Raw genomic sequence first — 25,331 nt, 5'->3', positions numbered from 1 at the left:
ATGTAATGTTACTCTCTAAAATGCAGGGATCTAGCTTGAGCAATGGTACATGTTTCTACTGTATTTTATGGAGACAAAAGGCATCTCTAGAGGATGATTCATTTTGTCTATCTTAGAATGGGATGAATTGCCCCCTTGAGGTAGCTATTTCTCTTCATAACACTTACATTTTAGGTGACTGATCTTGAGTACTGTGAATCCCCTATCTAACATTCTTTCAGAGAGACACAGAATGCCTTTTTCTAGACATGTGAAAAAAACTCCAGGCATGGAAAATGCAAGACCTCTTTCAATGCTTGACTGTCCTAACAGTGAAAAAGTTTTTCATATATCAATTTGGAACCTCTCTTGTTTCAATTTATGTCAACTGTATTTCAAATAAAGCTGATAGGTATCATTTTTCCCCATTCCTAAGAAGCATGCTTCAAGTATTTCTAACAAATAACTTCAAAAGTGAATTTCTACAAGGAATTTGGGTGATGATTGCTACTTTCACCCTAAAATAGGGTCACATGATGAAGAGAAGAATATAATTCTTTTCTCTATCTGCTGTGTAATAACTCAATGATTTTACCATTCATCTGTGAATGTAAGTAATGTGGGTTTTGAATCCTTCAAGAATTGCTCACGTTTTATATGACACAGATATTAACAAATTGTGAAATTCATGCTGGCAGAGACCACAACTTCAGACAATATTCCAAATAATCATTACAAGAGTTGTGTTGTTCATTTCCCATGAAATACTGGATAATTTTAACAGACTGTTTATGCAGCTTAAGAAAACAGAACACAAGGTGGCACTTGATGGTAATTTTATTACCCAAGTCTAGAAAGTGACTCTAAGAATACCATATCCAGAAGGTTTACCCTTCCAGAAGCCACTGGGGATATCAGCCTTATTGTCTGCATTGATGTCTCTGTATAATGTGTTTCTGTCTTAGAAGAAAACACCACATTGCTATCAAATCCATTTCATCCCATGCAGCTACAATTGCGTTTCAATAATCTTTCATCATTTGAAGACCCATTTTCCAGGTTTAGACATAAAAGACTGTGCTTGCAACACACATAACACAAAAAGTACTTTCTGCAGTGCTTGCCCAATTTCAGCACTTAAGAATAGCCTGTTTCATTCTGAGCTTGCAAAAGCAGCAAAAGTCCAATATAGAGACAAATACAATTATGTTATGAATTTTAATGTGATATTTAAAGATTTTAACTGGCTGTTTCTACCACTTCACTTAGAATGTTAGGGATTAGAAGGGACCTCAAAAGTTCATCTAGTTCAGTCTCCCTGCCGGAGCAGGAACACTTAGATGAGGTTACACAGGAATGTGTCCAGGTGGGTTTTGAATGTCTCCAGAGAAGGAGACTCCACAACCTCCCTGGGCAGCCTGTTCCAGTGTTCTGTTACCCTTACTGAGAAGAAGTTTCTTCTAAAAGTTAAGTGGAACCTCTTGTGTTCCAATTTGAACCCATTACCCCTTGTCCTACCCTTGGTTGTCACCGAGAAGAGCCTGGCTCCGTCCTCGTGACACTCACCCTTTATATATTTATAAACATTAATAAGGTCACCCCTCAGTCTCCTCTTCTCCAAGCTAAAGAGACCCAGCTCCCTCAGCCTTTCCTTATAAGGGAGATGCTCCACTCCCTTAAACATCTTAGTTGCCCTGCGCTGGACTCTCTCCAGCAGTTCCCTGTCCTTCTTGAACTGAGGAGCCCAGACTGGACACAACATTCCAGGTGTGGTCTCACCAGGGAAGAGTAGAGGGGAAGCAGAACCTCTCTTGACCTGCTAACCACCCCCCTTCTAATAGACCCCAGGATGCCATTGGCCTTCCTGGCCACAAGGGCACAGTGCTGGCTCATGGTCATCCTGCTCTCCACCAGGACCCTCAGGTCCCTTTGCCCTATGCTGCACTCTAATAGGTCATTCCCCAATTTATACTGGAACCTGGGGTTGTTCCTACCCAGATGCAAGACTCTACACTTTCTTATGTCATCTTTCATTAAATTTTTCCCCGCCCAACTCTCCAGCCTGTCCAGGTCCCGCTGGATGGCAGCACAGCCTTCTGGCGTGTCAGTCACTCCTCCCAGCTTGGTGTCATTAGCAAACTTGCTGACAGTGTACTCTATTCCCTCATCCAAGTCATTGATGAATATATTGAATAATCCCGGCCCCTGTACTGACCCTTGAGGTCTTGAGGGACTCCACTAGATACAGGCCTCCAATTAGACTCTGCCCCATTGACCACAACTCTCTGGCTTCTTCCCTTCAGCCAGTTTGCCATCCACCTCACTACCTGATCATCCAGACCGCACTCCCTCAGTTTAGCTGAGAGGATGCTGTGGGAGACTGTGTCAAATGCCTTACTGAAGTCAAGGTATTTGTATACAGTTCAGTGTGTAGTGTAGTAAACATAAAATTTATCCAATACATTGAAAAAAATTGTAACTAATAATCTGTGATATTAATTTATATATTTATCTAGTACAAAGTACAAATGACTGCCATTTTTAAAATGTCTGAGTTTTTTTTTTTTTTTTTTTTGTTTGTATCCAGGATAAATGGCTGCATTTTAAGCAACGAGCTCTAGAAGAAAAAAAGTATTTAATATGAATAAGAAGATTTTTGTTTTTTGTAATTTTTTGTTACTGACATGCATCTTGATGTTGTCATTAGCATTCTGATACAAAGTCAGTCACTAGCTCTTTAGCTTTTGCTATTGTATTTTCTTGATAGTTTCAAATTTTCCAAGCTTGTTTCACAATTATTTTCTAAATTGGATTTTATTTTCAGTTGATCAAGTTGTTTCCAAGCTAATTAACTTCCTTTGAATATGTCCTATTTTTACCTTTTTCTCCTGCCATTACAATTAAAATTATACCCTATGTGTTCCTTAATGTATAACTGCATTTAGTTTCTTCTCATGTGTCTTCCTGCTTTGCTCCTGATCCCTCCTATGGTGCTCTAACTACTTAGTGGGGATAGACTGGGAGTTTATCAGCCATTCAGTTAGTTGAGCAGAGAAAACAGATATTAAACCTCAGATGCATCTGTTCTCTCTCACAAAACATTGTCCCTTTGAGAGCTCTTATTCTCTTTCTAATTCAGTTCAAATTGCCCTGTATATTCAGAAGGTTAGGTGAGCCAAAGAATGCAACATACTGTGATCCTATAGCCTTAATCTCCTTAGGAAATGGAACTAAAAACATGTCTACTACTGAAGAATGAATCAAATAAAAGCAGATGTGAATATCACATTTAAAGCTTGGGGTCCTGAGATATGTGTAGATAATGTACTGTACAATGCAATAAATAAGTTTCAAAAAATGTTTAAGATTTTTGCCATGTGCAGCTGCAAAGAAAGGAAACCCACACATGTGATTAGGATGGGTTTTTATTTTCTTTCACCCTAAGGAAACTTGACTTAAAAGTATTGCAAATCCTGAGAATGTCTGTTTAAAAAAGCCGTGATAAATTGTTGTGTTTTTGTAAATGTGTATTTGGATTATCACAGAAACTGCAGTTATTTCAATCTGCTTGTATTTCAATCTGTTCCTGTATAGCGTTGTGTTATTGTGATGTATTATTTGGCTGCTATATGTCCCTTCTATAAGGTTTAATAATGAAATATTTTCATTTTGTTTTCTTATTTTCTTAGTGAAAAAAGCAATTGAACTGAAATCAAGAGGAGTCAAGATGTTGCCCAGCAAAGACAGTAACCACAAGAATTCTGTCTGTAAGTTATGTCATTATCTTCAGTGAATATGTATATCTTCTGGAGTCCTACTAAATATACAAACCAAAGAGAGAGGTGTTGGGAGGCTGTGGTCATAAAATAGCTATTGCACTTCCAATTGCCACTGAATTAGAACTCTGCTGGTAATACTGAGGGTGTGGAAAGCAGAATGTGGTGGTGTAATGTCTGAAAAACATGGGTATCTACATAAACAAAAGCAAATAAACAAATAAAACCCTCCAAAATATTATATATCAGGACATTTAGAATTCAGAGATGCAAGACGAGTTAGCAAACCCAGGAAGAACAGTACCATATAGACTTTATCAATTCAGTACTGGGGTCAAGAAGGCATGTTAGCATTTTCTGGATCTAAGTTTATATTTTCTGATCTTTTTTCTTCCTCTCAGTTAATATCACAGCTCTAATTCTTCCCCCTCCTTGACACACTGTGTCCTGGTGACTGCTTCTTTCCAGTCCCGTGATATAGCACAGCAGGGGTATAAGAATTGCTGTAATTCCCAGCTTCTCAAGAAGACAGAGATCACCTTCCCTTCATTGAATGCTTATTGCACTCTGGAATGACATCTACTTAGTCTCTCTACATCTTTTCCCCAGATATAGTGTAAGAGTAAAATCAAGATGCTAACTATGGGAATATGAGGCTATTATTTTTTTGAACATCACTTTCCCTGAACAACTGGCAGTCTGAGTAGTATGTTGAGAGCTCTGTCTCCATTAATCAGGCCAGTCTTGAAACAAGAAAAATAATAAGATAATTTTATATTTTGGAAAGCATAGGGTTTTTTAGCCCTCTCCTGCCAAAAAAAACAAACAGTCAGAGGGTAAGACAGTGTTCATGCACAACTCATTCGAAGTGCTTGTATAATGGCTATGATGTATTCGAATAAATTATTTCTTCATGTAATAATGCTGAAATCAATGGAGCGAAAACAAGGCTATGTTTGCCTCACTATGCACTGTTCTGCAAGTACAGAAAGAACAAGTATCTTGAAGACTAATGTCTAGGGAATATGATTTGGTCTCAGTGTTTCTGCAGTGCATTGTTTAAAGAAAAGTGTTTTGGTATGCTCACCAGAACAAAAGAGGCATGACAATTTTCTGATTTAAATATTGCATGTTGATGGTGTGGCACTCCAAATGAACTTTTTATGCAAGGTGTAGCAGAAAAAGTTGATCCGTCTCTTTGGTGTTTGTATCTGAATGGGTGATTATTTCATTATTTATAAGTTACTTCTGGGAGCTGTGTGATCTCTGCTTAGACTCTTAGAGCTTATGCTGTCAGACACCACTTTTAATTACAGAAAGTGGAAGTAAGACAGGCTATGGAAGAAATTATTATAAGGCAGTCTGCTGTTTACTTTGAATGCAGTGCCTTTTGTCTCTTTTTTTTTTTTTTTCTTTGTGTTTTGACTTGTGAAGCTTTATTATCATGTCTGACTTTTCAATATAAACCTAAGAACTGCATTGTTAATATTACCTTTACTTTAACATATATGAAACTTATTAAAATGATAAGATTCAAATACAAACAGGTGGATTCAAATGTATTTTGCTGCTCTTTCTGACGTAAGCCTTTAGTATTTAGCCATTTTTCTTCCTAGTAATTATGTAGATGGAAAAAGTAATTGGGAATTCAACTTCAGAGAACTGATAAGAACGGATATTACCTTTTGATGCCAATTAGCAAATCTCTAAAAAAGTAAATTAAAGACTAACATCTCTCCACATTTTTGTGTGTTAGATCTTTTTGATATTTTCTCTCCATAAAACAGAAAGCTTACTTTTGCATTTTGATTACTGGGGGATAGATGGAATGCAAATACCAGCATTGCAAATGCTGTGAGTGCATGCCCTGTGAACCCCAAGGTCTGCAGGTTTCCCACAGCTCTTCCTCCAAAGCACACCCTGAGAGAAGCTGCAGAAAGAATTTCACAGTGGCACAACTCGGCTAGGATTTAGGCAGAAAACGTTACCAATAATACTTCCTTGTGGAACATCGAACAGTATTTCAGTCACATACTCTCTTGTGTATCTCACTCATCTCCTCATGGACCTGTCTGGATTTCTGGATGCTTTCTTTCAACTGCTTGTCATTGTTTACAAAGAGTCAGGTAGCAAAGCGTGGCTTTGGGATATAAGTGCCTTGGAAGATTTACTGTGGGAAAAAAAAAAATCATTATGTATTGGTTCACTCTCTAGGGAAAGAACAAGGTTTTGCTTTTTTATTTTTGATTCTTCAGTACACCTGAAGGAAACATATCAACTGATTGCTAGAATGCTCCTGCCAGCTACTACCCACAGCTAAAGCAGTGGGCCAGATGCTGTTGAATTATGATTAATTTATGCAAAGAAATGGGATAAAGATGGGGAAAATGATTGAACTAAAATAAGATCCTGATTCATCCAAACTTCGCACTTGAAAAAGTTTTGGAACAGTAAGCTAGGAGAAAGTAAATAGACAGGCAGTTATGATGGTTACTTTTACACAGTTGGTTCTCTTTGCTGCTTGAGCTGCTACAGACAGTGGCCAAATCCAATACTAAGTGTATTTCTCCTTGGTCGTCTGAAACTGATCTCTCAGAGGAGCAAGGAGAGAGTTTTAGTTTATGAATCTGCTTAGGGAAAGCAAATACAATTACATCTGAATTTTGTCCAACTGTTTTCTTGCAGGCTCAATCTACTGACTTTTGTTCCCTTACCTAGTCATTCTGATGTATATGGTACATTGCCAAAGGAAGTTACTTGGTCTATTTTGTTATCGTCACTCACTCTCATTCTAAAATGCAATAAGCCTGCAGACTCTGGGTCCCTAATTGTTGCGGAATATTTCCAAACTATATTTTGCATAGTTTTGATTACTAGCTCCTGTACAAACTTGTTTTCATGGCAATATTCCTGCCCAGCAACTCTGTCAGAGGGTGATTATTACTTCTAAACATCTGTACATTACCTCTCCAGTGGAGAGACTGTACCAGGAGCATCCTGTACATCCAAATCAAGGAGAGCCCTAATGAAGTGGGCTGTGAGTAAAGATCATCATCAGACAGCCACAGTCCTTATAAAATGCTTATTTTCTAGACAAGAAAGAGACCCTTGTAGTTTATCTTTTCAAGTCTGCAAGGCAGCCCCCCACTTCCAGGCCCCCTCATCAGCAGGAGGACAGAGCACAGGAATGCAGCAAGCTCACACTAAATGCCAAGGAAGTTGAGTGAGGTGAGAGCCATCATAAAAGGTGAAAAGTCAAAATGCAGACAAGGTTTATGTGGTGCTGGTGCAATAACACTAGGAGGTGAAGGCTGCAATGAGAATAAAGTGTCTGGGAGATCTGATTTCCTGAGTTTGCTCTTCTCAAAATGCAGTGTGGGTAGTGGCTCCAGACACATGAGACAGTGAACTGCAGGGAATGTCCACATTCTGGAATAGCAGCAACGATTAATAGATGAAGACCAAGTGATTCTTTAAAAACTATGGCATTCATATTGCACTATGTTAAGAGTTCATAGTAGTTACTGAATACTGAGTGACTTAACTTTCAAAAGTGTTCAGTGTTTGAACTACCATATTTACAAAGTGAGAGATCTGTAGATACTCACTGAGTAAAAACCTCTTGAACTTCAATAAAGCAATTTCAGTCTTCTCTAGTATTATTTGAAAATCTATTTCAGAATACCAGAAAAAGACATATTGAATTATTTGAAGAGCATGATTTTAGTGTAAGATTAATATATTCTCTGAAAACTTAACTCCAGAGTTTATCTAAAGAGCTCTTCACCCTGAAGATGATAAAAAGAGCTATTTTTAGACTGATTTTTGCCATTTATAGCCAAAGAACAAATGAGTTTATAGACTAAGTATTGACTGGTTGCAGCACATTAAGGTGAGTTAGTACATGCTGCTGGAACTATAGTGATTAATAGCAAAACAGGATAACATAGTTCATTCTGTGTAAGAAAGAAAGAGTGACAACAGTCATTATTTATTTTGTTATTGGGAAACTTTGACAAAAATGACTTAACACATTGCAGTGTAGTTAAAAATATATTCATGGCAAAATTTTAGGGTGGAATTTTGTTGTTTACCAATATATTCCTCATGTTTAAATAAATCGGTAATTTCATCTTCTTGGCATATTGCTACTGGTAAATTTACTTTGATGGATGCAAAATGATGACTAGGAAAAGTTTTTCTCTTCAGTTAGTGGAAGACTATTTCCCTAAGAAGGACAATATTGCACTAAATATTAACTAGGTATGAAAACTAAGATAAAATAGAGTGAATTAAGAAATTAAAAAAGAAAAAATTTGCTGGCAGGCAAATTTTCTATGGTGAAATTCTTTAGGCCTGTGCCCCTTCAAGAAGGATGAATTTTAAAGCACTGGAGAAATAAATGTAGCAGAAATCTTTCTTCTTGATTGGTCTCACTGTCAGCTAAAACACATAAAGCAAATATAGAAATGCTGGCAGCTTTCAGGCTTGCTTTTATTCTGGGGCACTCAGTAGTTCTTGAACAAGACTTTGGCAGGTTGTTTTCCCTGTTCTGACATGCAGCTGATCAGTTTGCCACTGCTTCCAAAAACAGAGCAAAGGAGCTAGAAAAAAAAAAAAAAGGATAGCATACCAAGAGACAAACTTTACTAATATTTTGGGGGGGAAATGCACCAGCATTGTATTTTTCAGTATTATTTGCTTTGTGTGCTTTAAAAAGAGAAATTTCTAATCTTGGATCTTAGGATTTTTCCTTTTACAAATACCTCCGTCTTTCTAAAAGTTTTGTTTCCTGGGCTCTTCATAAACCATTGCAACACAAGGGTAAGCAGTGTCACGATTCATCTATAGTTCTTTTCCGACCATAGTTGAGCATCCATTCTGCATCTTCTGTGTTTAGTGGCAGATATACCCCCTCTCTCAAAGGGAAAACTTCCTAAACTTCCTTTCAAACTTCCTAAAACTTCTTCAAAAAGAAAAGGATTTGAAACACCTACATTTAAGAGATTGAGAATCCTCAGAGGAAGCTGTGGGGTCCCAGTCCAATTATGGACTCAGAAGGTTCAAAAATTATTCCAAGAGTGAGATTAAGACACAAACAAGGTGAGATGGCACTAAACAATCTTATTTTATTTTTATACCTAAAGCAGAGTAAATTTATTTCATTTTCTCACCTAAAGCTAGAGTGACAAAGGGGAAGAAATTAGAAGGAAAGTTAAGCAAACATGCAAGAAGATAAGCAACAGATAAGCAAGATGTAGTCAACGCTAGGGATCCAAACGTGGGACAGCTCTCAGGTTTCAGGCCTCGGTTGCGCTGGTAGTTTGCAGGTCTCAGGTCCTGGTAACACTTGGCAGTTTTCAGGTCTCGGGTTGTGCCGGTATTGGATTCCAGGTCCCGACAGGTGTTGACAGTGCTCAGGTCTTAGGTTCGCCAGTCCCAGGTGACAGGTTTTGGTCCTGGTAGTGGATGGCCACACTTGCAAGTCCTAACTTGGTCATTTTATGGCAGTTGGTGGTGGGCATTGCCTGAGCACACTGCAGGCCTAGTCACAGATGTTGGTGGCTGATATTGATGGAGCTTCACTTGAGCTTACATAGGCTTCAAGCATTCTTTGAGTTTTAGTAATTCACAGTGATCATGCATTTTGCACTTTCATTTGCTATATTTAGGCCTTTACAGCAGACCCAATTAAGCAAGCAGTGTAAGCAAGCATTTTTCTACAACAAGCAGGCCTTAAGCGTATTATTTTGGCAAGCAAGCTTTGAGACAAATAATTCACGATATCTCAGCCTTCCACACTTACGCTGTGTGTTAAGGACCACTGTCTTTCACACACACTCAAACTGTATGCTGAGAACCACAGTCTCTCACAGAAGCCAAACCGGAAACTTATTGTGTGCTAAGATCAGTATGAAGGTGCCTCTTTCTCATTAGTTACTATAGGAATTCTCTGTGAAGATCTCAGTGTTCTCAGTGGAAGTTACTCTGTATTTGTGTGTTGTGTTGTATTACTGAAAGGATTCTCATTTGTAAGTGCCCAGTCAGAAACTTCCTAAATGCTTACATAGTGTCATAAACTCTCCAGCCTTTTCGATCATGAAAGCTATTTTTCATTCTTTCAAATACCACAGCTTGAAAACAAAAGCATTTATTAAGTTTGCTTTTACATTGTGCATTTCTGCAAGTCAGAGGGAGTATTGTTTATAACTTACTGATGTATTAATTACAAGGTTAGGAAACACAAAGCTTAAATAAGTAAGATTTTGTGGGCCTAGCATGTCTGCAAATATCCAATGTTATTTGCAAAAGCCTTTTTACAGAAATACTGAGCTTATGTTAAAGATTCAGTTAAAAACAAAGAAAAAGGAAGGAAGTAATACTTAGAACAGTACCATTTTTATACAATAGGTTAAGGGTTGGATCCTGGAAACTTTACTATTAAAAGTATCTCTGTTGTATATGTATATGTACATATATATGTTATAATTATAGATAAATGCATAACATACAGTATTCTATTACACAATTTATCATACATTTACTGTATGTCTAATAAGAGATGACTCTATTGCCCCATTTACTGAGTATTATAGGATGAAATTGGGCAGTAGGAAGTAGTAACTGTAGGATTATCTTCTAACAATTTTGTAAAGCTTTAATAAAACAGGAGGGATAATTACACTGATATATTTTGTCCTATCATAGAATTTAATAATACAGAGTTGCCCAAGCGTTAAAGAATTTAGAATCTTCAGAGAAGATGAGTATCCCTATGTCATGAAATTCTACAGTGCTATTTTACTAGATTGTATAAATTGCTTCATAAATCAGGTTAGTAAATTATACTTGGTGTTTCTAAATAAGCCTTCATCACGGCAGGAGTTTAAATGTCTTTTAAGATAATATGCAAAAATCTTGCTGTGAAGAGAGCTACTGCCTAAATACATTTGTGAAGAGAAGTATCACTTGTAGCTACAAGCAAAACAAGGTACTTCATCAATTATTTAATAAATCATTTACATATATAATTTGTAAAATAACCAGAAGAAACCATATAGTAAAATATGTAAAACAAGATGTAATGTAATTGAATTATGGATACTTAAGATGAATTGTTATCCAGCTAGGAAGGCGAAACTGCCATTAAATAATTTTCATATACAATTATAGGATATTACTGATTAAACAAAGTGAATGTTCATACTGTACAGTAAATTGACATTGAATGGTGTTATTATCAAAGTCAAAGAATTAAGAATAAGCAACCTGCTTTTAGCAATTACAATTCTGTATAAATTAGCTATTCATATGAAATTTAAATATAAACCTTAATACTTTTATATGCCTTTGTTGGCAAAGCTCGTATGCACAACTCTTTCAAAAATATAGATGTGAGCAGTAAATACGTTGGCAAAATGAAGTCTCTGAAGATTCAAATAATATATTTAAGTTGTGAAGGCACTGAGAACTTGTGGGTGGGTGTATCTCTGGTACATAAAAAACATTAAAATACTTTTAATTAAAGAAAGAACTATGACACTGGTCCATGCAGTGAAGGTGTGCTGCAGAATATAGATACCCTCACTGTCAAGTCCTTTGGAAGGGTTTGACACTTCCCACCTCCTGCAAGATTTCCACTTTCTGTTGAGGCTAATATTGCAGTTTTGAAAGTTCTACACTAGCTGCATAGCTCTTGCATGTTGAGTATGTATTCAGAATTTGGTTCTCTAAATCCAAGTGTGGGAGAATATCTTCTGATTTAGATAAAAGGTCAATATCTTCAGCGTTTGATGGAAGGTCTTAGACTATTTTCCTTTTGCAGAATTTGTTATTTACCTTGTTAAACACTTTGAAAAATAATTTCAGCTGTGTTGGCATAGTGTCTCACTGTCAGTTCGCCTGTCATGCTGGAACATATCTATTCCTGCAGCTCTTCTGAGCAGAACTGCAAAGTGCCAAAGTCGGATATGTTTGGAACAAGGAAGTATTGTTAGGTGACAGCTAATGTATCAGCTTCAGACCAGTTTGAGTCCACTACTTCTTCACTTGGAAAAGGGAAGTAAAAACCGCTTATATTATGTATCAATTTCCTCAATAATGTGCATTGAAGAGCTCGAGATATTTTTGTAATCAACCAAAAAAAACCAAGAAGAAACTAAAATGGAAATAAATACATTGAATTGCCTTTGGAAGGAAAGGACTGGTTGTTGATTTAGGGAGGGGGAATTATACAATGTTATGTGTCCTTCCACTGAAATTAATAAACAGATTGTTCTTTAAAAAACAAATACTGGTTACTCAACTCCATAAATTTAAAATACAAACAGAAAGAATAATCCAGAAAAATCCAAAAATACCTTGCTAAGTTTTCTGTTTTATGTCAGCATACTTGAAAAAGAAGGGACTGTAAGTATGGTGCTCTGGCTTGTATGCATGCTCCTATCATACAAACCATCTGACCATAAGTGACAAGATCACTTTTTCAAAATAATATAAGTTTTAATACACACAATGGCAATAAAAAAACATGGAATCATAGAATCATTTTGATTGCAAGAGACCATCAAGATCATTGAGTCCAACCGTTAACCTAGTGTGAGCCACTCCTCCCAGTTTTATACTATCAGCAAACTTGCTGAGAGCATACTCTGCCCCAACATACAGATAATATGAATACTGACAGGTAGAAAATAATTCAAGGTAGAAAATATCCACTGTTGTCCCCTTGTCTGCCAAGTCAGTCATCTCACTGTGGAAGCTTATCAAGTTAGTCAAGCATGACTTCCTCTTGGTGAATCCATGCTGAGCACTTGCAGTCACCTTTATGGTCAAGCTAGTAATTTAGCCTCTAGAATATTATTAAGAAAAAGTAGCTTTAACTCTAAAAAGTTTTAATCTAACAGGAAATAATTATATCTTAAAGTCCATATTTTTCTGCTAATACAACCATTTATTTGATTTCTGTCACCTCACTGTCACAACATTTTCTGCTTCACAGTCCTAACATGAAAGAAGTTCTGCATAAGCAAAAGAGATGTGTGAAAACCATATGCATAACTTCCCTAGTTTAATGCTTTTGAACTGAACTCTGATGCTTGATGTCTCTGCTAGAGGAGCTATGAAGTCAGTGAATTATCAAATTAACAAGAGCAAAACAGTATGGTTTCTCTAAGCCGACATTTCAAGTGGCATGTATTAATTTATTCAGGATGCTATGTTTTATTGCCATATCAGCTTTTCCTTCATGTCTTTGAAGTCACATGGAAAACCTGTTTCGTACTGAGAAGTCATGTTTCTTTCTCAGTGATACCAGCCCTTGTTTTCAGAAGTCTGAAAATGCAACTGCAGTACAGAATAGCAGAACTTAAAATAAACTGTCATAAATGACAAACACTTATGTTAAGATTAAAAAAGCACCATCTGTCAGGACATTACTCAAGTATATCTGTGGAACAGATTGAAAATTGGATCCACATTTTAGCATATCAAAGTTCAAAAGCACTTAAGCACTTGAAATATATTTTTTCATATTATTTTCTTTGTTGTTTTTTGGTTAAAATAATCACAATCATTTCTGGTCTAGTCTTGAAGCAGAAATGCTAATCTGTAACATGGCCTTTCTCATGACAGAGGATGAGATGTTTTGGAGAGGCAGAGCTTGTGTCCCACATCACTGTTGTAAAAACAGAACATTTGCTGAGTTTTGGTCAGGTTCACTATAAAATAATTTTTCTGGTTTTCAGAGTTTCGGTTCTTATTCTCCCATTGCTCCTTGTCTTATTGTATGTATTGCACCTTAATTTCATTCAGAACCACCTGTATGGTGTTGTGTTTCAGATTTGTGACAGAAACAATGTTGATAACACATCAGCGTTGTGATTATTGCTGAGCAGTACTTACACAGTGTCCAGGCTTTTTCTCATTCTGCCATCGACAGTGAGTAGGCTGAGGCTACGCAAGAGTTTGGGAGGGGACACAGCTGGGACAGCTGACCCAAATTGACCAAATGGATGTTCCATGCCATAGAACGTGATGTTTGACAATGAATACTATGTGTAGTATTTCTAGGATAACCATTGCCAGGAGGCTGGCTGGGCATTGGTCTGCTGGGCTTGAAGGTAGTGAGTGATGGGAGGTTCTTGGGAAGCAGTGAGTGATGCCTTTGCAACACTTAGGTTATTTTATTTTTCTCTTCTTTTTTACCTTTTACCTGTTAAATGTTTGTGGATTTGTTGTTTGTTTGTTTTCTATCAACCCATAGGTTTTTCACTCATTTTTGCTCTTCCAATACTCTCTCTTATCCCACTGTCCCACTGGAGAGAGGGTAAAGTGAGTGAGGGGTTGGTGGGTGCATACGTGCTGGCAGAGGTCAACCCACCACAGTGTAGAAACATTTCTCTCACCATAACCTAAATCATTTACCAAATTAGTCTGTTTGGAATCTCTTTGCACCTTCTGTACTATAGCTCCATTGTAACGTCATATTTTCCCCCCTTTATGTCTTTACACAGTCATTTCTCAGTCCCAGACTCTGCCCAGAGAGCTTCAGTCTCCCTCCTTTTTTCCTCCCATCTGCTATTCTCTCTTCTTCTCTCATTTCTCTCCCCAGCTCTCATTTATGGCTATTGACTTCTCTGTATGCTGTTCACGTAGCTATCTCGGTGTTTTTGTTTTTCATACCATTTTTTTTTTTCTCTCTTCTCAAATTCCACTGGTACTTTCAAACTTTCTGACAGTTTCCTGTAAATTCAACTCTGGTTCCCTCTGTATCTGAATCAGGCAACCGGCTTCTCCTCTCTGGAAGGCCTGGTGGAAGAAGGGTAGGTGGTTGTACAGGATGTGCATTGGTCTCTGGAAGTGGAGAGAACTACAGGGATAGCACACTTCAAAGTCTTTTAGATTTTGTTAAATTTGACATTTATTTGGGATGTACTTGCTAAAACCTGTTTCCGTCGATCACCTTGAATTATTGTTTCCCAAAGGCTTCCTGTTCAGCCATTTTCAGTAGATGTTGGAAGAGCAAAATGCACATCCTTGACACAAAGGTCACTTTCACAACAAATACAAGTTTTAAAGTATGGTAGTGCTAATATATTCCATGAAAAAGGTCATGTTTTTTGTGTGTGGAGAAATGGCTCTCTCAAAAGTGAATGAGGTGAATAAACAATAACAATTTCAATTTAATAATATTAAACAAGAATAAATAAAATCAAGACAGACACCTGAAAAAGAAAATATAAGCCAAAACAACCTCTGTTTGATAAGTTATGTACAAGTGAAAGAAGAATTTTAAAATATAGTGCTGAGCAACTTTAAAACAACTGAAACTATTGGTCCTGCATAAAGGAGTTATCTGTCCTTTGTTCCTGTTTTGCCATCGACTTAAGACCCTTTCCTAAAATGTACAAGATGTTTCAAAAAGATGAACCCAATTTCAAAACAAATCCTGGTCGAATCAGATCCATCTTTTGGAAACAACCTGTATAGTTAGATATTACTACTTCAGGCTTTAGAGAAATATTATACAACCTCACTGATGAACTGCTGAAATATTCAGGATAAGTGTCACAGACATTTATCAACTAAAGGCATGATAACTCAAAATTCATTTTTTGGAAAAACTGATAAAGTATATACAGAGAACTGAAGGAATAAAGCAAAGATTGCATGTTGTCTTGGATGGTTTTCATTAGGATGTAAAAATAGTAAAGAAGTGTGAACTAACAGTGTATCAGCACAGGATTGCTTAATGCAGTCAGAAATCTAGGAAGCTCCCTAGATTTCCATAGATCCCCAGTGGTGCCTATTACTGAAATCACTATGGGCTGTCCATTTTGGCTATCTCCTTCCATTTTTTATTGTAAACTATGTGGCAACCAAGCAAAGGGCACCTCTTGGATCCCAAAGTCCTCAAAGCAGTGAAAGCTTGCCTCACTCTCTTCTGGATATGACATAAAGGGTTGATGGCAGAATTTTACACATTCCATGATTTTATCCCTGCTTGAGGAATTTATATATTATCTCTGCCATAAGTGGCACAGGTGTGACTTGTAAGATATCTATGTTCTTCCTACAGTATTATATCAGCTTTTTCAGTTAGGCTAGTAACAATTAGCAGCAAGATAAACACGGATTAGATATATTTTTTTAAAGGAAAAAGGTAATCAATGTCTTTATTTCACAATTTAACAGACAAACTAGTGTTTACATTACTTGCCCAATTACATATAAATGTAAAAGCTTTCATATGGACTTGGCTTTCACACATATCTACACAAATGTTTCTACAAGGTCTTAAAAATATTAATTTTCCCTAGTAAAGTGTCACTTAGGTTGTTTCAGTCATGGTGGTAATGTAAGAGAGCACTGTATATTTTGTTATCACTTCTTTGCTGCTTGTTCCTGTTATTAAGGAAGTTTCATTTCCCTAGGTTTCCCATAGCAGAGACTCAGTCATGGATTCCAGAAATTCTTCTGAAATAAGCAATTTATTTGCAAGGTACAGCATCGATCAGCTCAAGCTGGGTGCCTCCTGAAGTGGGACTTCGAATAGAGATAGCCTTAGGGCCTCTACTCTTACAATCCAAGCCTATCACCCCATCCTCATTACTCCAGGCTAATTCCAAATTTAGTCTGGGGTCTCCCCATTCATTTGATCTCTTCATTTTCATCAGGTGGGCCATCAGTCAGTGTTCTGACCTTCAGTTGCTATTTTGCATCTGCAGCATAAGAAAAATAAGTTCTTGGCAATAACCAAAACATCTCCTGTTTCATCTTCTTTTAGACACAGTTCTGTTCCTTTACTTATCTCCAGGGTCACAGTTCCCTTTCTGTAGCCTCTTTTGCTTAACTGGACAGAAAGTTCAAAACTTCACAGCCTGAAGAACTTATGCTAAGCAAACTTAGTTATGGTAAGAGAATTGTCTATAAGCAGTTTCTAAACAGGTTATACAAGAAGCAGTATACCACATAATTCAATATACTAAGGCAGTCTATTCCATAACTTTGTTTCATTAGTGCAAACTCTTTGGTAGATATGTTGTTTTAGGATATACTCATTTCGTTGGCAAAAATTGCCTACATCCCCGCAATACTGTTTAGTTGAGTTTGTTCTCCCTCAAAGTTTTTGCTGCCTCCCGCTGACACAATATGGGGTAAGCACTGATAAGCTTCCTGAACAGTACATTTAGCTGGAAATATCAGAGGGTATAGAAGAGGGAGTAAGTCCCTCTTGGTACAGAAATTAATGGGGTAAAAATGTAAAAGCAGGAAAATTGATGATAAATCAGAATAAAGCTGACAAGACCTTTTGGATGAATGTCAGAGAAAAAGAGATGTTAAAGGGACATGACACGCTTTGTTTTAACAACAAGCTTATTAACACTTCAGGCTTAAAATGCTGTTCTCTAACAAGTAATAAAAAGAGCCCATCTGCTACACACCAGGTAGCTAAAGTTCATAAGGAAAAATTCTTGGCAAAAGGAGAAGAGAGAAATCTGTCCAGTTAGCTGGAATTGGATTATGGTATTTGAATTTTCCAGTGCTATTGCAGCTATTTTGCATTCCGTATTAAAATTATGTAAATTAAATACAAGTACACCATTCCTCTTAGTCTACTTACATCCCTATTTCTTAGAGCATTTCTGCAGTTTCTAATCTGATCTAACAGTAAAGATTTTAATCGTCTTTTGCATTGCACATTTTAAATGCAAAATAATAACAGCATAATTATAGGTGTATTGGAGGAGCATAGTGGCTTCGTCTTACAAAAATAGGAACAACATCTCAATGAGTGACATGTTGTTATTGTTAATGTCATATACTTTTAAAACGATTTTATACTCCTTTCTCGCCAAAATATGTTTACATTAGATTAAAAAAATGGTTTTGGTAAAAATAAAAACCTAGTGCTAATTTTTCATATTGTTGATAATATGTTCTCCATGTACTTTAGTAGTCTGGGCTGATGGTAGAGGTAGGCTGTGTTAAAGTGTATAATAGAGTTACAATTTACATTTTCTCTTTCATTTTCATATTTCATTACTTGTATAGACAGAAAGGTTTGTTAAGGTAGTTGTGTATTATTATACAATATAAACCGTATGTTAAGTAGTTATACATTATCTTGCTCTAGAACAACAATCAGATAAAACTTTTATTTTTATCTTTTCTGTACAATATAGGCTATTGGCACATTCACTCTGCCTTCCACTCCCCCTTGCAAACAACGTTGCTATGCTTAGTGTGTTCCACTGGATTATCAGAGTAGCAGAATCGCCTTAATGCTTGTAGAATGTAATCAGGTCTCTATAAACAGTAACACACAGAGAACTCAAAGCAAACTGTAGTTGTTAATATTTAAAAGCCATACAGATAGCAATATGCATAGGTTTAGCATGTGGACTAATATGAATGCATCTTCATGGACACAGGAGAAAAAAAAAATAGACATCTTTTACAAGACACTTGGAGGACAGTTCCTTTTCTGGATCTAAGGCTGTTGTGGTTTAACCCAAGCTAGCAATATAACCATGATAGCCACTCGCTCCCTCCCTTCCCACTCCCCAAATAGGGGAGAGACTCAAAAGGAAAGGGAAAAATGTGGATTGTGATAAACACAGTTTAATAAAATAACAAAATACTAATACACTACTAGTATATATATGTATATATACTAGAAATAGAATTTAAATAAACAACTCAATGCAATTCCTCACAAACTCCATCCACACTGAGCAGCCAGCCCCAGAAAACAGCACCTGGTCCCAACAGCCCATCCTGTAGAGAAGGAGACAGAAAGGCCCAGATGCCTCTGCAAAATGGCAGGGTGGCAAAAGGCTGAACCAACAAAAGTCCTGAACTGAACTCCCTTAGCGAAAACGATGAAGACGCGAGAGAGACAAGAAGATCCCAACTCTCCTTAAATATGAAGCATGACGCTAACGGGATGGAATACTCTCATTGATCAGTCTGGATGTCGGTCAAGCTGTGTCCCATCCATGCCCCCCTTCCTCAATGCCTCACATCTGTGGGCAGAGTGCTTAGAATGTCCTTGGCTCTCAGACCAGAGCAATTAAAAACATTAACTGTGTCCCAGGGTGTTGTCTTCTTGTTCTCAAATTAAGTCCAAATAATGACTGTGCTAGCTATGGAAAAGAAAGTTTCTAAGTGCATGAAGAAAAGTAACTCATTTTCAGTCAAACCAGCACAAGGGGTCAATCTCCAGAACATCAAAGAATTAAAACATAACAGAAATATCTGTGAAAGAAATATTTTTTAATATTAGAAAAATGATATATTTTCTTCTGATTTTATTATAAAATGATGGTGGGTTAAATCGTTATTGCTAAGGGTTTTATTTTGAAAGCTAAACTAAACTAAAATTCAGTCTAAAGCAGAAATTTGTGAAAGTTACAGAGCATAGGAAAAATGGGCTTAAGCTGGACTGTGTTGAGTAGCTCTCAGCTACTTTGAATGATATTTTTCAAGGAATTATAAATTAAATGTATTTTATTTAGATATACTTTTTAGAAATTGATTAAAAACAGCTATGAAAAAAAAGAATTTCACAGTGTTTTAACTGGAAAAAAACCTGTCAGAAAGCCTCATAGGAAAATTGTTAAAAATACCATTATAAAGATCTGGTTTTCTGTAGGTTTTAATTTCTTTCTTGGGACAATATTTGCTGGTGTTTGTTTGTTTTCCTTTATCTGTTCCTGTTTCAGGCTCAGGCAAGATTTTATTTTGAATCTCCCTTCCCTGTTCTGTGTGTATATGACTTTAGAAACTGCGTTCATGCTTCATTTTTGTGTCTCTTTAGTGATCATAAAATAATTCCTCAGTACACCATCTCAGAGATCTCTTTTCCACAGTGGTCTCTCATATTGTCTTTCCTTTCCAACATAATCTAAGCTGTACAGAGGAAAGCTTTGGTTGCAAGATAAAGTGTATGAACTCTACTACAGGTTGTTTCAAAAAGATGGGCCAAATTTCAAAGCACAGTGATTTCAAATTGGGTCCACCTTTGAAACACCCTGTAGCTTGAAAGGTAGTTATTCATCTTTCTTTAGCTATTCAAAATATCTATTCAACAAGTCCTTTTAACTATTTGAGATTCATGGTCTTCTCTTCCTATATTTTGGATACTTGTCCTCCACTTAGCTTTCAGATTTTTTTTACTTAAACGTCATCCAGTAGATTGCTTCTTAGATTCTTAAACCATCTCTTTCAGGATACACTCAAAAGTCATTAACTTTCTCTTATTTTCTCTTGCTTCTGGTTTTTACCTGTAAAGGTATTTTACTGTCTTTGAAGCAACAATCCTAGTTTTGTGAAGTTAAAAATAAATAACCCTATGTGCATACCTTGTTCTTCTTCAAACCATTCATGTAGAAGAAAAATATAACCTTTCTTTTCCTAAGTCTTCCTGTATGGCTAACAATTCATATGTTTCTTGTTGTGTTGGGTTTTATTTCTGTTTTTTGTTGTGTTTTTTTTGTTTGGTTGGTTGGTTTGGTTTGGTTTGGTTTTTTGTTGTTGTTGTTTTGTGTTTTTTGGGTTTTGTTTTGGTGTTGTTTTTTCTCTTTTTGTCTGGTGTGACCTTGCTATGAGTTATTAATATGCCTTATATTCAGTAGTGCTCATATTTGGTTGAAGAAAGTGTCTTTCAAACGTTAGGATACTCATAAAGTTGATTGTCATTCTCAGGTTGAGTAGGCATCCTGGTCTACTAGTGCCGAGCTACCTGGCTATGGTTAAATAATATGAGATATTGTCTTATTTCACAGTGACTGCCCTTGTTGTTTTAGCTTCTTAATAATGACGTATGAGAAGATACATTTCAACTACTCTTATCATATCTTTTATCTCCAAATTCTGTTCAAGCCAGTATGGATTATAGTGTAATTTTGTCATAGTCCTGTGCCTCAGCTTTAAACAATTCCTTGGTCCCTCAGAAAAGTAGATGGAAAGGTGGAATTAAAAATACAGCTTCTTACTTTTATAATCAAGTTTCTAATTTCTCCCGTTATTGTTTTGGTTTGGTTTTTTTTGTTTTTGTTGGTTTTTTTTTGTGTGTGTGTGTGTGTTTTGTTTGTTTGTTTTTGTTTTTCGTTTGTTGGGATTTTTTTTTTTTTTTTCATTTCACTATTTCCTTTTCACCTATGCCAAAACATTCAGGGGTTGCTGGACTGCAAGAGAAGTGAGACAAGTGTAGGTAGGACAGGGTCATGTGGCAGGTGTAATCAATGACTGAACAAACGAGGGGTCATAATGTGGGACAGCAAGTCCCTAACAGGATCAGAGTGAGGAGTTAGGGCCAGTGAGTGGTCAGGATCAGAGAGAGTCTGGCCGTCACCCAGCAAGGCTGCAGTGCAGAGGCGGATTTGAGGTTGATCCAAGGAAGCCAAGCTAGGGTCAGCACTGGTGGGGTCCAAGACAGTGCACAGGCGCAGACGGGGTGGTGGTACAGCCACAGCTTAGCAGCATCTCCCAAGGAAGGAGAGGCAAGCCCTCAGTTCTACCTTTTTTCACAGTTATTCTGTGGAAAGCAGAGGACCTGGCTTTGGCCTCATGCAGCTCAACTCTAAGTTAGCCAGCCAAACTAGAAGGGTGGTGTCCTTGCAGTTATCTAAGGGTCGTGGAGTGGCCTAAGCTTTGTAAAATTTTGTGAATGGCCATATGTTATACTTGCTGTAGCATAAATTAACCTGTAATAGCACCCAGCTGTACTTCAGTGGTTCATTTAGTATTTCTATCTTTTCTACTTTTGCTTTCTTGTGTGCAGAAAGATGATTATGTAGAATTTTTCTTTTGTTTGTTTTGTTTGATTCTTTTTTCAAAGAATCTTCTCACATCCCTTAGGAAACCATTGTTTAATAAATACTGAGAAATCCAAAGTATGAGAAAGTTAAGGAAAATCTTCTTTGATATATATTAGAAAAATAAAAGAAAAAGAGTGTGCTGCATACAAAGTCATGGTTTGAAACAGCATTTTATGAGTTTCAGAGAATGATAGTTGTACGTACCAAATGAAGTCTTCTAATCATTGTTTTCTGTTTGATTGATTAATGAATAGTGATTGAACACAGTTATAAAAAAATCATGAAAAAACAAATTATAATTATTTTTCTTAATTTACTAAAAGCTCATATAGCTGCAGAGTATTTGTCCAGCATTGGTAAACAAATTGACTTTTTTTTTTTAATTTTTTCCCCAATAGGTTAATTTACAGGTTTCTCTAGGTGTTTGTAAAAATGAAAATTATGTTACTTAACAAGAATGTTAAGTTTTGTTAATTTTAGAGCTGCAAAATATCAAATAAAAGAGACAGTTTTAATGTGATTTGTTTCTCCTCTGGGTAATGTATCTTCCTTTATTACTATAAAATTTAGGCCTAAGAGTTACCTTTACAAGTCAGAAAAATGCAAGAATGGGTATACTTTAGTAAAAGACTCTTGTTGTACCTGATAGAAACATTTCAACCATACAGAGCTCTGAAGAAAAGAAGAAAAGAATATAAAATGTAATTATCAATTATGTGAGTTAGATATGATGTATACACTGTAGCACATATATTGTATATTTTCCACAATATGTATATTATAAAATTATAAAATATTTTTATTTGTTCAAGTCAGTCTGTATTCAGACATATGGTGATTTATAGTTTCTGTTCTCTGCAAAAATTTTAATACAATAGGCCGTAGTATAGCACCTGTACTTCAGATTTTAGGATGCAGTGACATTGAAAAAATGATGCTAGAAATCTAGCACAGCCAAACTATTTTAATGAAAGGCAAGTTGTGGGGTGATCTCTGTATTTTGATACTATATCTCTTAGTTCAGCCATCAAAAATGGTGAGTTTATTTTAATTGGAAAAGAGCTTTCCTCCTTCTGGAACCATGATAAGTTTTGATTTATGTAAAGTGTGTGTGATTTTAAAAGAGGGCTATTTGTTGGTGAAAATCACTTCACCTCCTCTTATCATGAACAGACTGCATGTAGGGAATTCTTTGGCAGCCAGTGAATGAATAAGGTAAATAATCTACCATTGCCTGAAAATACGATGAGATTGTCAGCAATTTTAATCCTTCTGCATGTTATTTCTATTTTTTTTTTTTAACCTGCTTCTGGTATTGGTCAACAGTGTATCTTCTTTGCCTTTGAGTACCACATTTTATTACAGAAAAATATGTAACAGTGCTATAATTTCAAAATCACATAAAATCGTAGTGCTCGGTGGGAGGTTTAGTGCATTTCTATAGAGCAGAACTGTTTGTGTTGTATATTTGCAATTAATGAAGAGAAACCAAAATAAAATGAGACCAGTGTGGGTAATAAAATCTCTCCTACCTGTGTACTAACTCACTAACAGAGCTGTTCTGAAAGATGTGTTGTGGAGGTGCTTAATTAAAAAGGAGACACAGTTTTGGAACTGAGGATAGTTGTATAACATTGAATGAAGGTCACAATGTTCTCCCTTTTCATGGCCAATGATACTTCCAACTAAATATAATGATGTGAGCCCGTGAGAAACATCAGCAATATCTTTTAATCCAAAGCAGCAAGGTCAAAACAGCAGAGAAAAAGCATTCTCAAATGATGAGCTATTAGAATAATTTCTGCTGCCTTTGATGACCCAGTTTTAAGCCTTCTTGAAAAGTGCATCCCAAAACAGAGGTTCCTTCATCTTTGAATGAAGGACTGGGATAGCATATTCTCCCACCTAATGTCCATTGAGGTTACTGTTTTGAAACTGGGAGTCAGAGTCGTGGTTTTGACACTTTCTGCTTTCTTCATGAGTAGATGCTGCCAGTATGTAAACTATTTGGCTGTGTTCCTTAATGAGATGATAGCTAACATGGAACAGAATGTCTTTTCTTCTTCCTGTCCTTTTTGCCTAGGTTAGTGACATAGAATAAGATAATAAGCTCAGATATTTTTCTGCTCAGTTTCTCAAAAAACATGGCAGAAGTTCTCTTCATACCGTTCTGCTAAATAGTGCTAATTTCTGTTCTGAAATAGCAGTTAGTTTAGATTTCTTAAAATTAGGTCTACTGCAAATAATGGTTTGCTTTTAAGGTTGCTTTTAAGGTTATTCTAGTTATATAATTCATATTAGCATAATTAAAGCAATATTCTAGAAATTAGCCCTAATTTAAGTAAAAATCAAGCAAAATTCAAATTGCCCCCTTTTAAGTACATTTCTCATTGCCAAGAAAAAACATACATTCATGGAGGCTTTATGTCAGCTTACTCATTTGTGGTGTAGAATGAAGAAGACAAAATATGTTTTAAATACTTTAAAGGTAAATGTGTCAAAAAGTCAAGAAAGTTTAGTTGATTTGGGGTAAAACTGGATATATTCTTTGTATTATTAACATTGTTATTTTAATTCAAAAAGTGCTTACTCAGGTCTGTATCTATCTTAAAGTCTATTAGAAATACAGAACAACCAATAACAGCAGGAAAAAAGTCAGAAAGAAGACAATCAAACATAGCTTAAAATATCAATTAAAAGATAGCTAATCCATCAGTACACTTTCCTTACATCCCACTTGTAATTTATTCACTGGTTAGCTAGATTAAAAAATCATGCTATATCCCTTTTTCCTGGGAGATGTAAAAGATCATCAGATCATAGGATACCACATACAGCAAAGACTGAAGTTTTGATACATTTCACTGCACTCAGCGGATTTACAAATTTTAGAAACTTTGGCTTATCTCCAAGAAAGCTCCTATCCTCAGAAAAAGGTCAGAAATATCTAAAAGCTGAGGTAAAAACTCATCCAGCTAACTCTGAAACTGGAAGCAAATTAGTCACTGTCCCAGACAATAAGCTTGAACTGGGTATCGTTGTTGTAGGGAAATAGGAAATTAGGATTTTAGGCCTATATCAGTGTTATAAGCTGTGCTGCTAAGGCTGAAAGTCTCAGCTTGTCCCCCTGTATAGTCCTTACCCAGAACCACGAGCGTGGTTACCTTATGCTTGCTTTGTACCCTTAGTTAAGACATTGATAAATGCTATTCTTAGGGTTGCTGATTTCTATGCTAGACTGGTGAACTATGGATAACAAATGAGACAGGTGGAACTTCAAAAGAAGCTAGCCCTGCGACCTGATGACCTTTCGTTCGGTACTTGCCAAGAAAGAAGAAGTGGAACCCGCAGACCACTGGAACGGAAGGAACCTGAGGATATCGACAGTGATAGATATCGACAGTGATAGACAGTGATAAATTTTGCTTAGTTGCATAATACCTGTTAGAATCCTATATAATGACTAGTTATACTGCTGTATGATTGTCACTCTCTGAGGAGGTGACCCAACGCTGCTGTTCCTGCGAAACTTCTACAATAAATACTGCTCAGAGTAACCCTCAAGAGTTCGAGTCTCTATCCAGCGCCTACCTACGACCTTTTTTCAATCGTTGCTGGAATTACTCTGGATGCAGGACCATGATCGCACAGTCACACTGGTTTCAGGATTTGAGTTATTATTTGAAGATTATTTTCTGTTTCATAGATGGTGCTGTGTAAGGTGCCTTTGGAACTGCTATGGATAACTACA

The 25,331-nt window shown here is 36.4% G+C and overlaps 1 protein-coding gene across 2 annotated transcripts in view; it reads left to right on the top strand.

Annotated features, from left to right (window-relative positions):
* CSMD1 (CUB and Sushi multiple domains 1) overlaps nucleotides 1-25,331 on the top strand; it is a 1,084,328-nt gene that overhangs the window by 699,942 nt on the left and 359,055 nt on the right. For both annotated transcript variants that reach the window (XM_065056058.1, XM_065056057.1), the window contains exon 7: nucleotides 3,669-3,746. In XM_065056058.1, coding sequence (XP_064912130.1) covers nucleotides 3,669-3,746 — 78 coding nt within the window. The remainder of the gene's footprint in view (nucleotides 1-3,668; nucleotides 3,747-25,331) is intronic.

The sequence above is a fragment of the Columba livia genome, chromosome 3 (genome assembly GCF_036013475.1).
Source record: "Columba livia isolate bColLiv1 breed racing homer chromosome 3, bColLiv1.pat.W.v2, whole genome shotgun sequence".
In the NCBI taxonomy this organism is placed as follows: Eukaryota; Metazoa; Chordata; class Aves; order Columbiformes; family Columbidae; genus Columba; species Columba livia.
The sequence above is the reverse complement of the archived record's forward strand: the minus strand, read 5'-3'. Positions and strand labels throughout refer to the sequence as shown.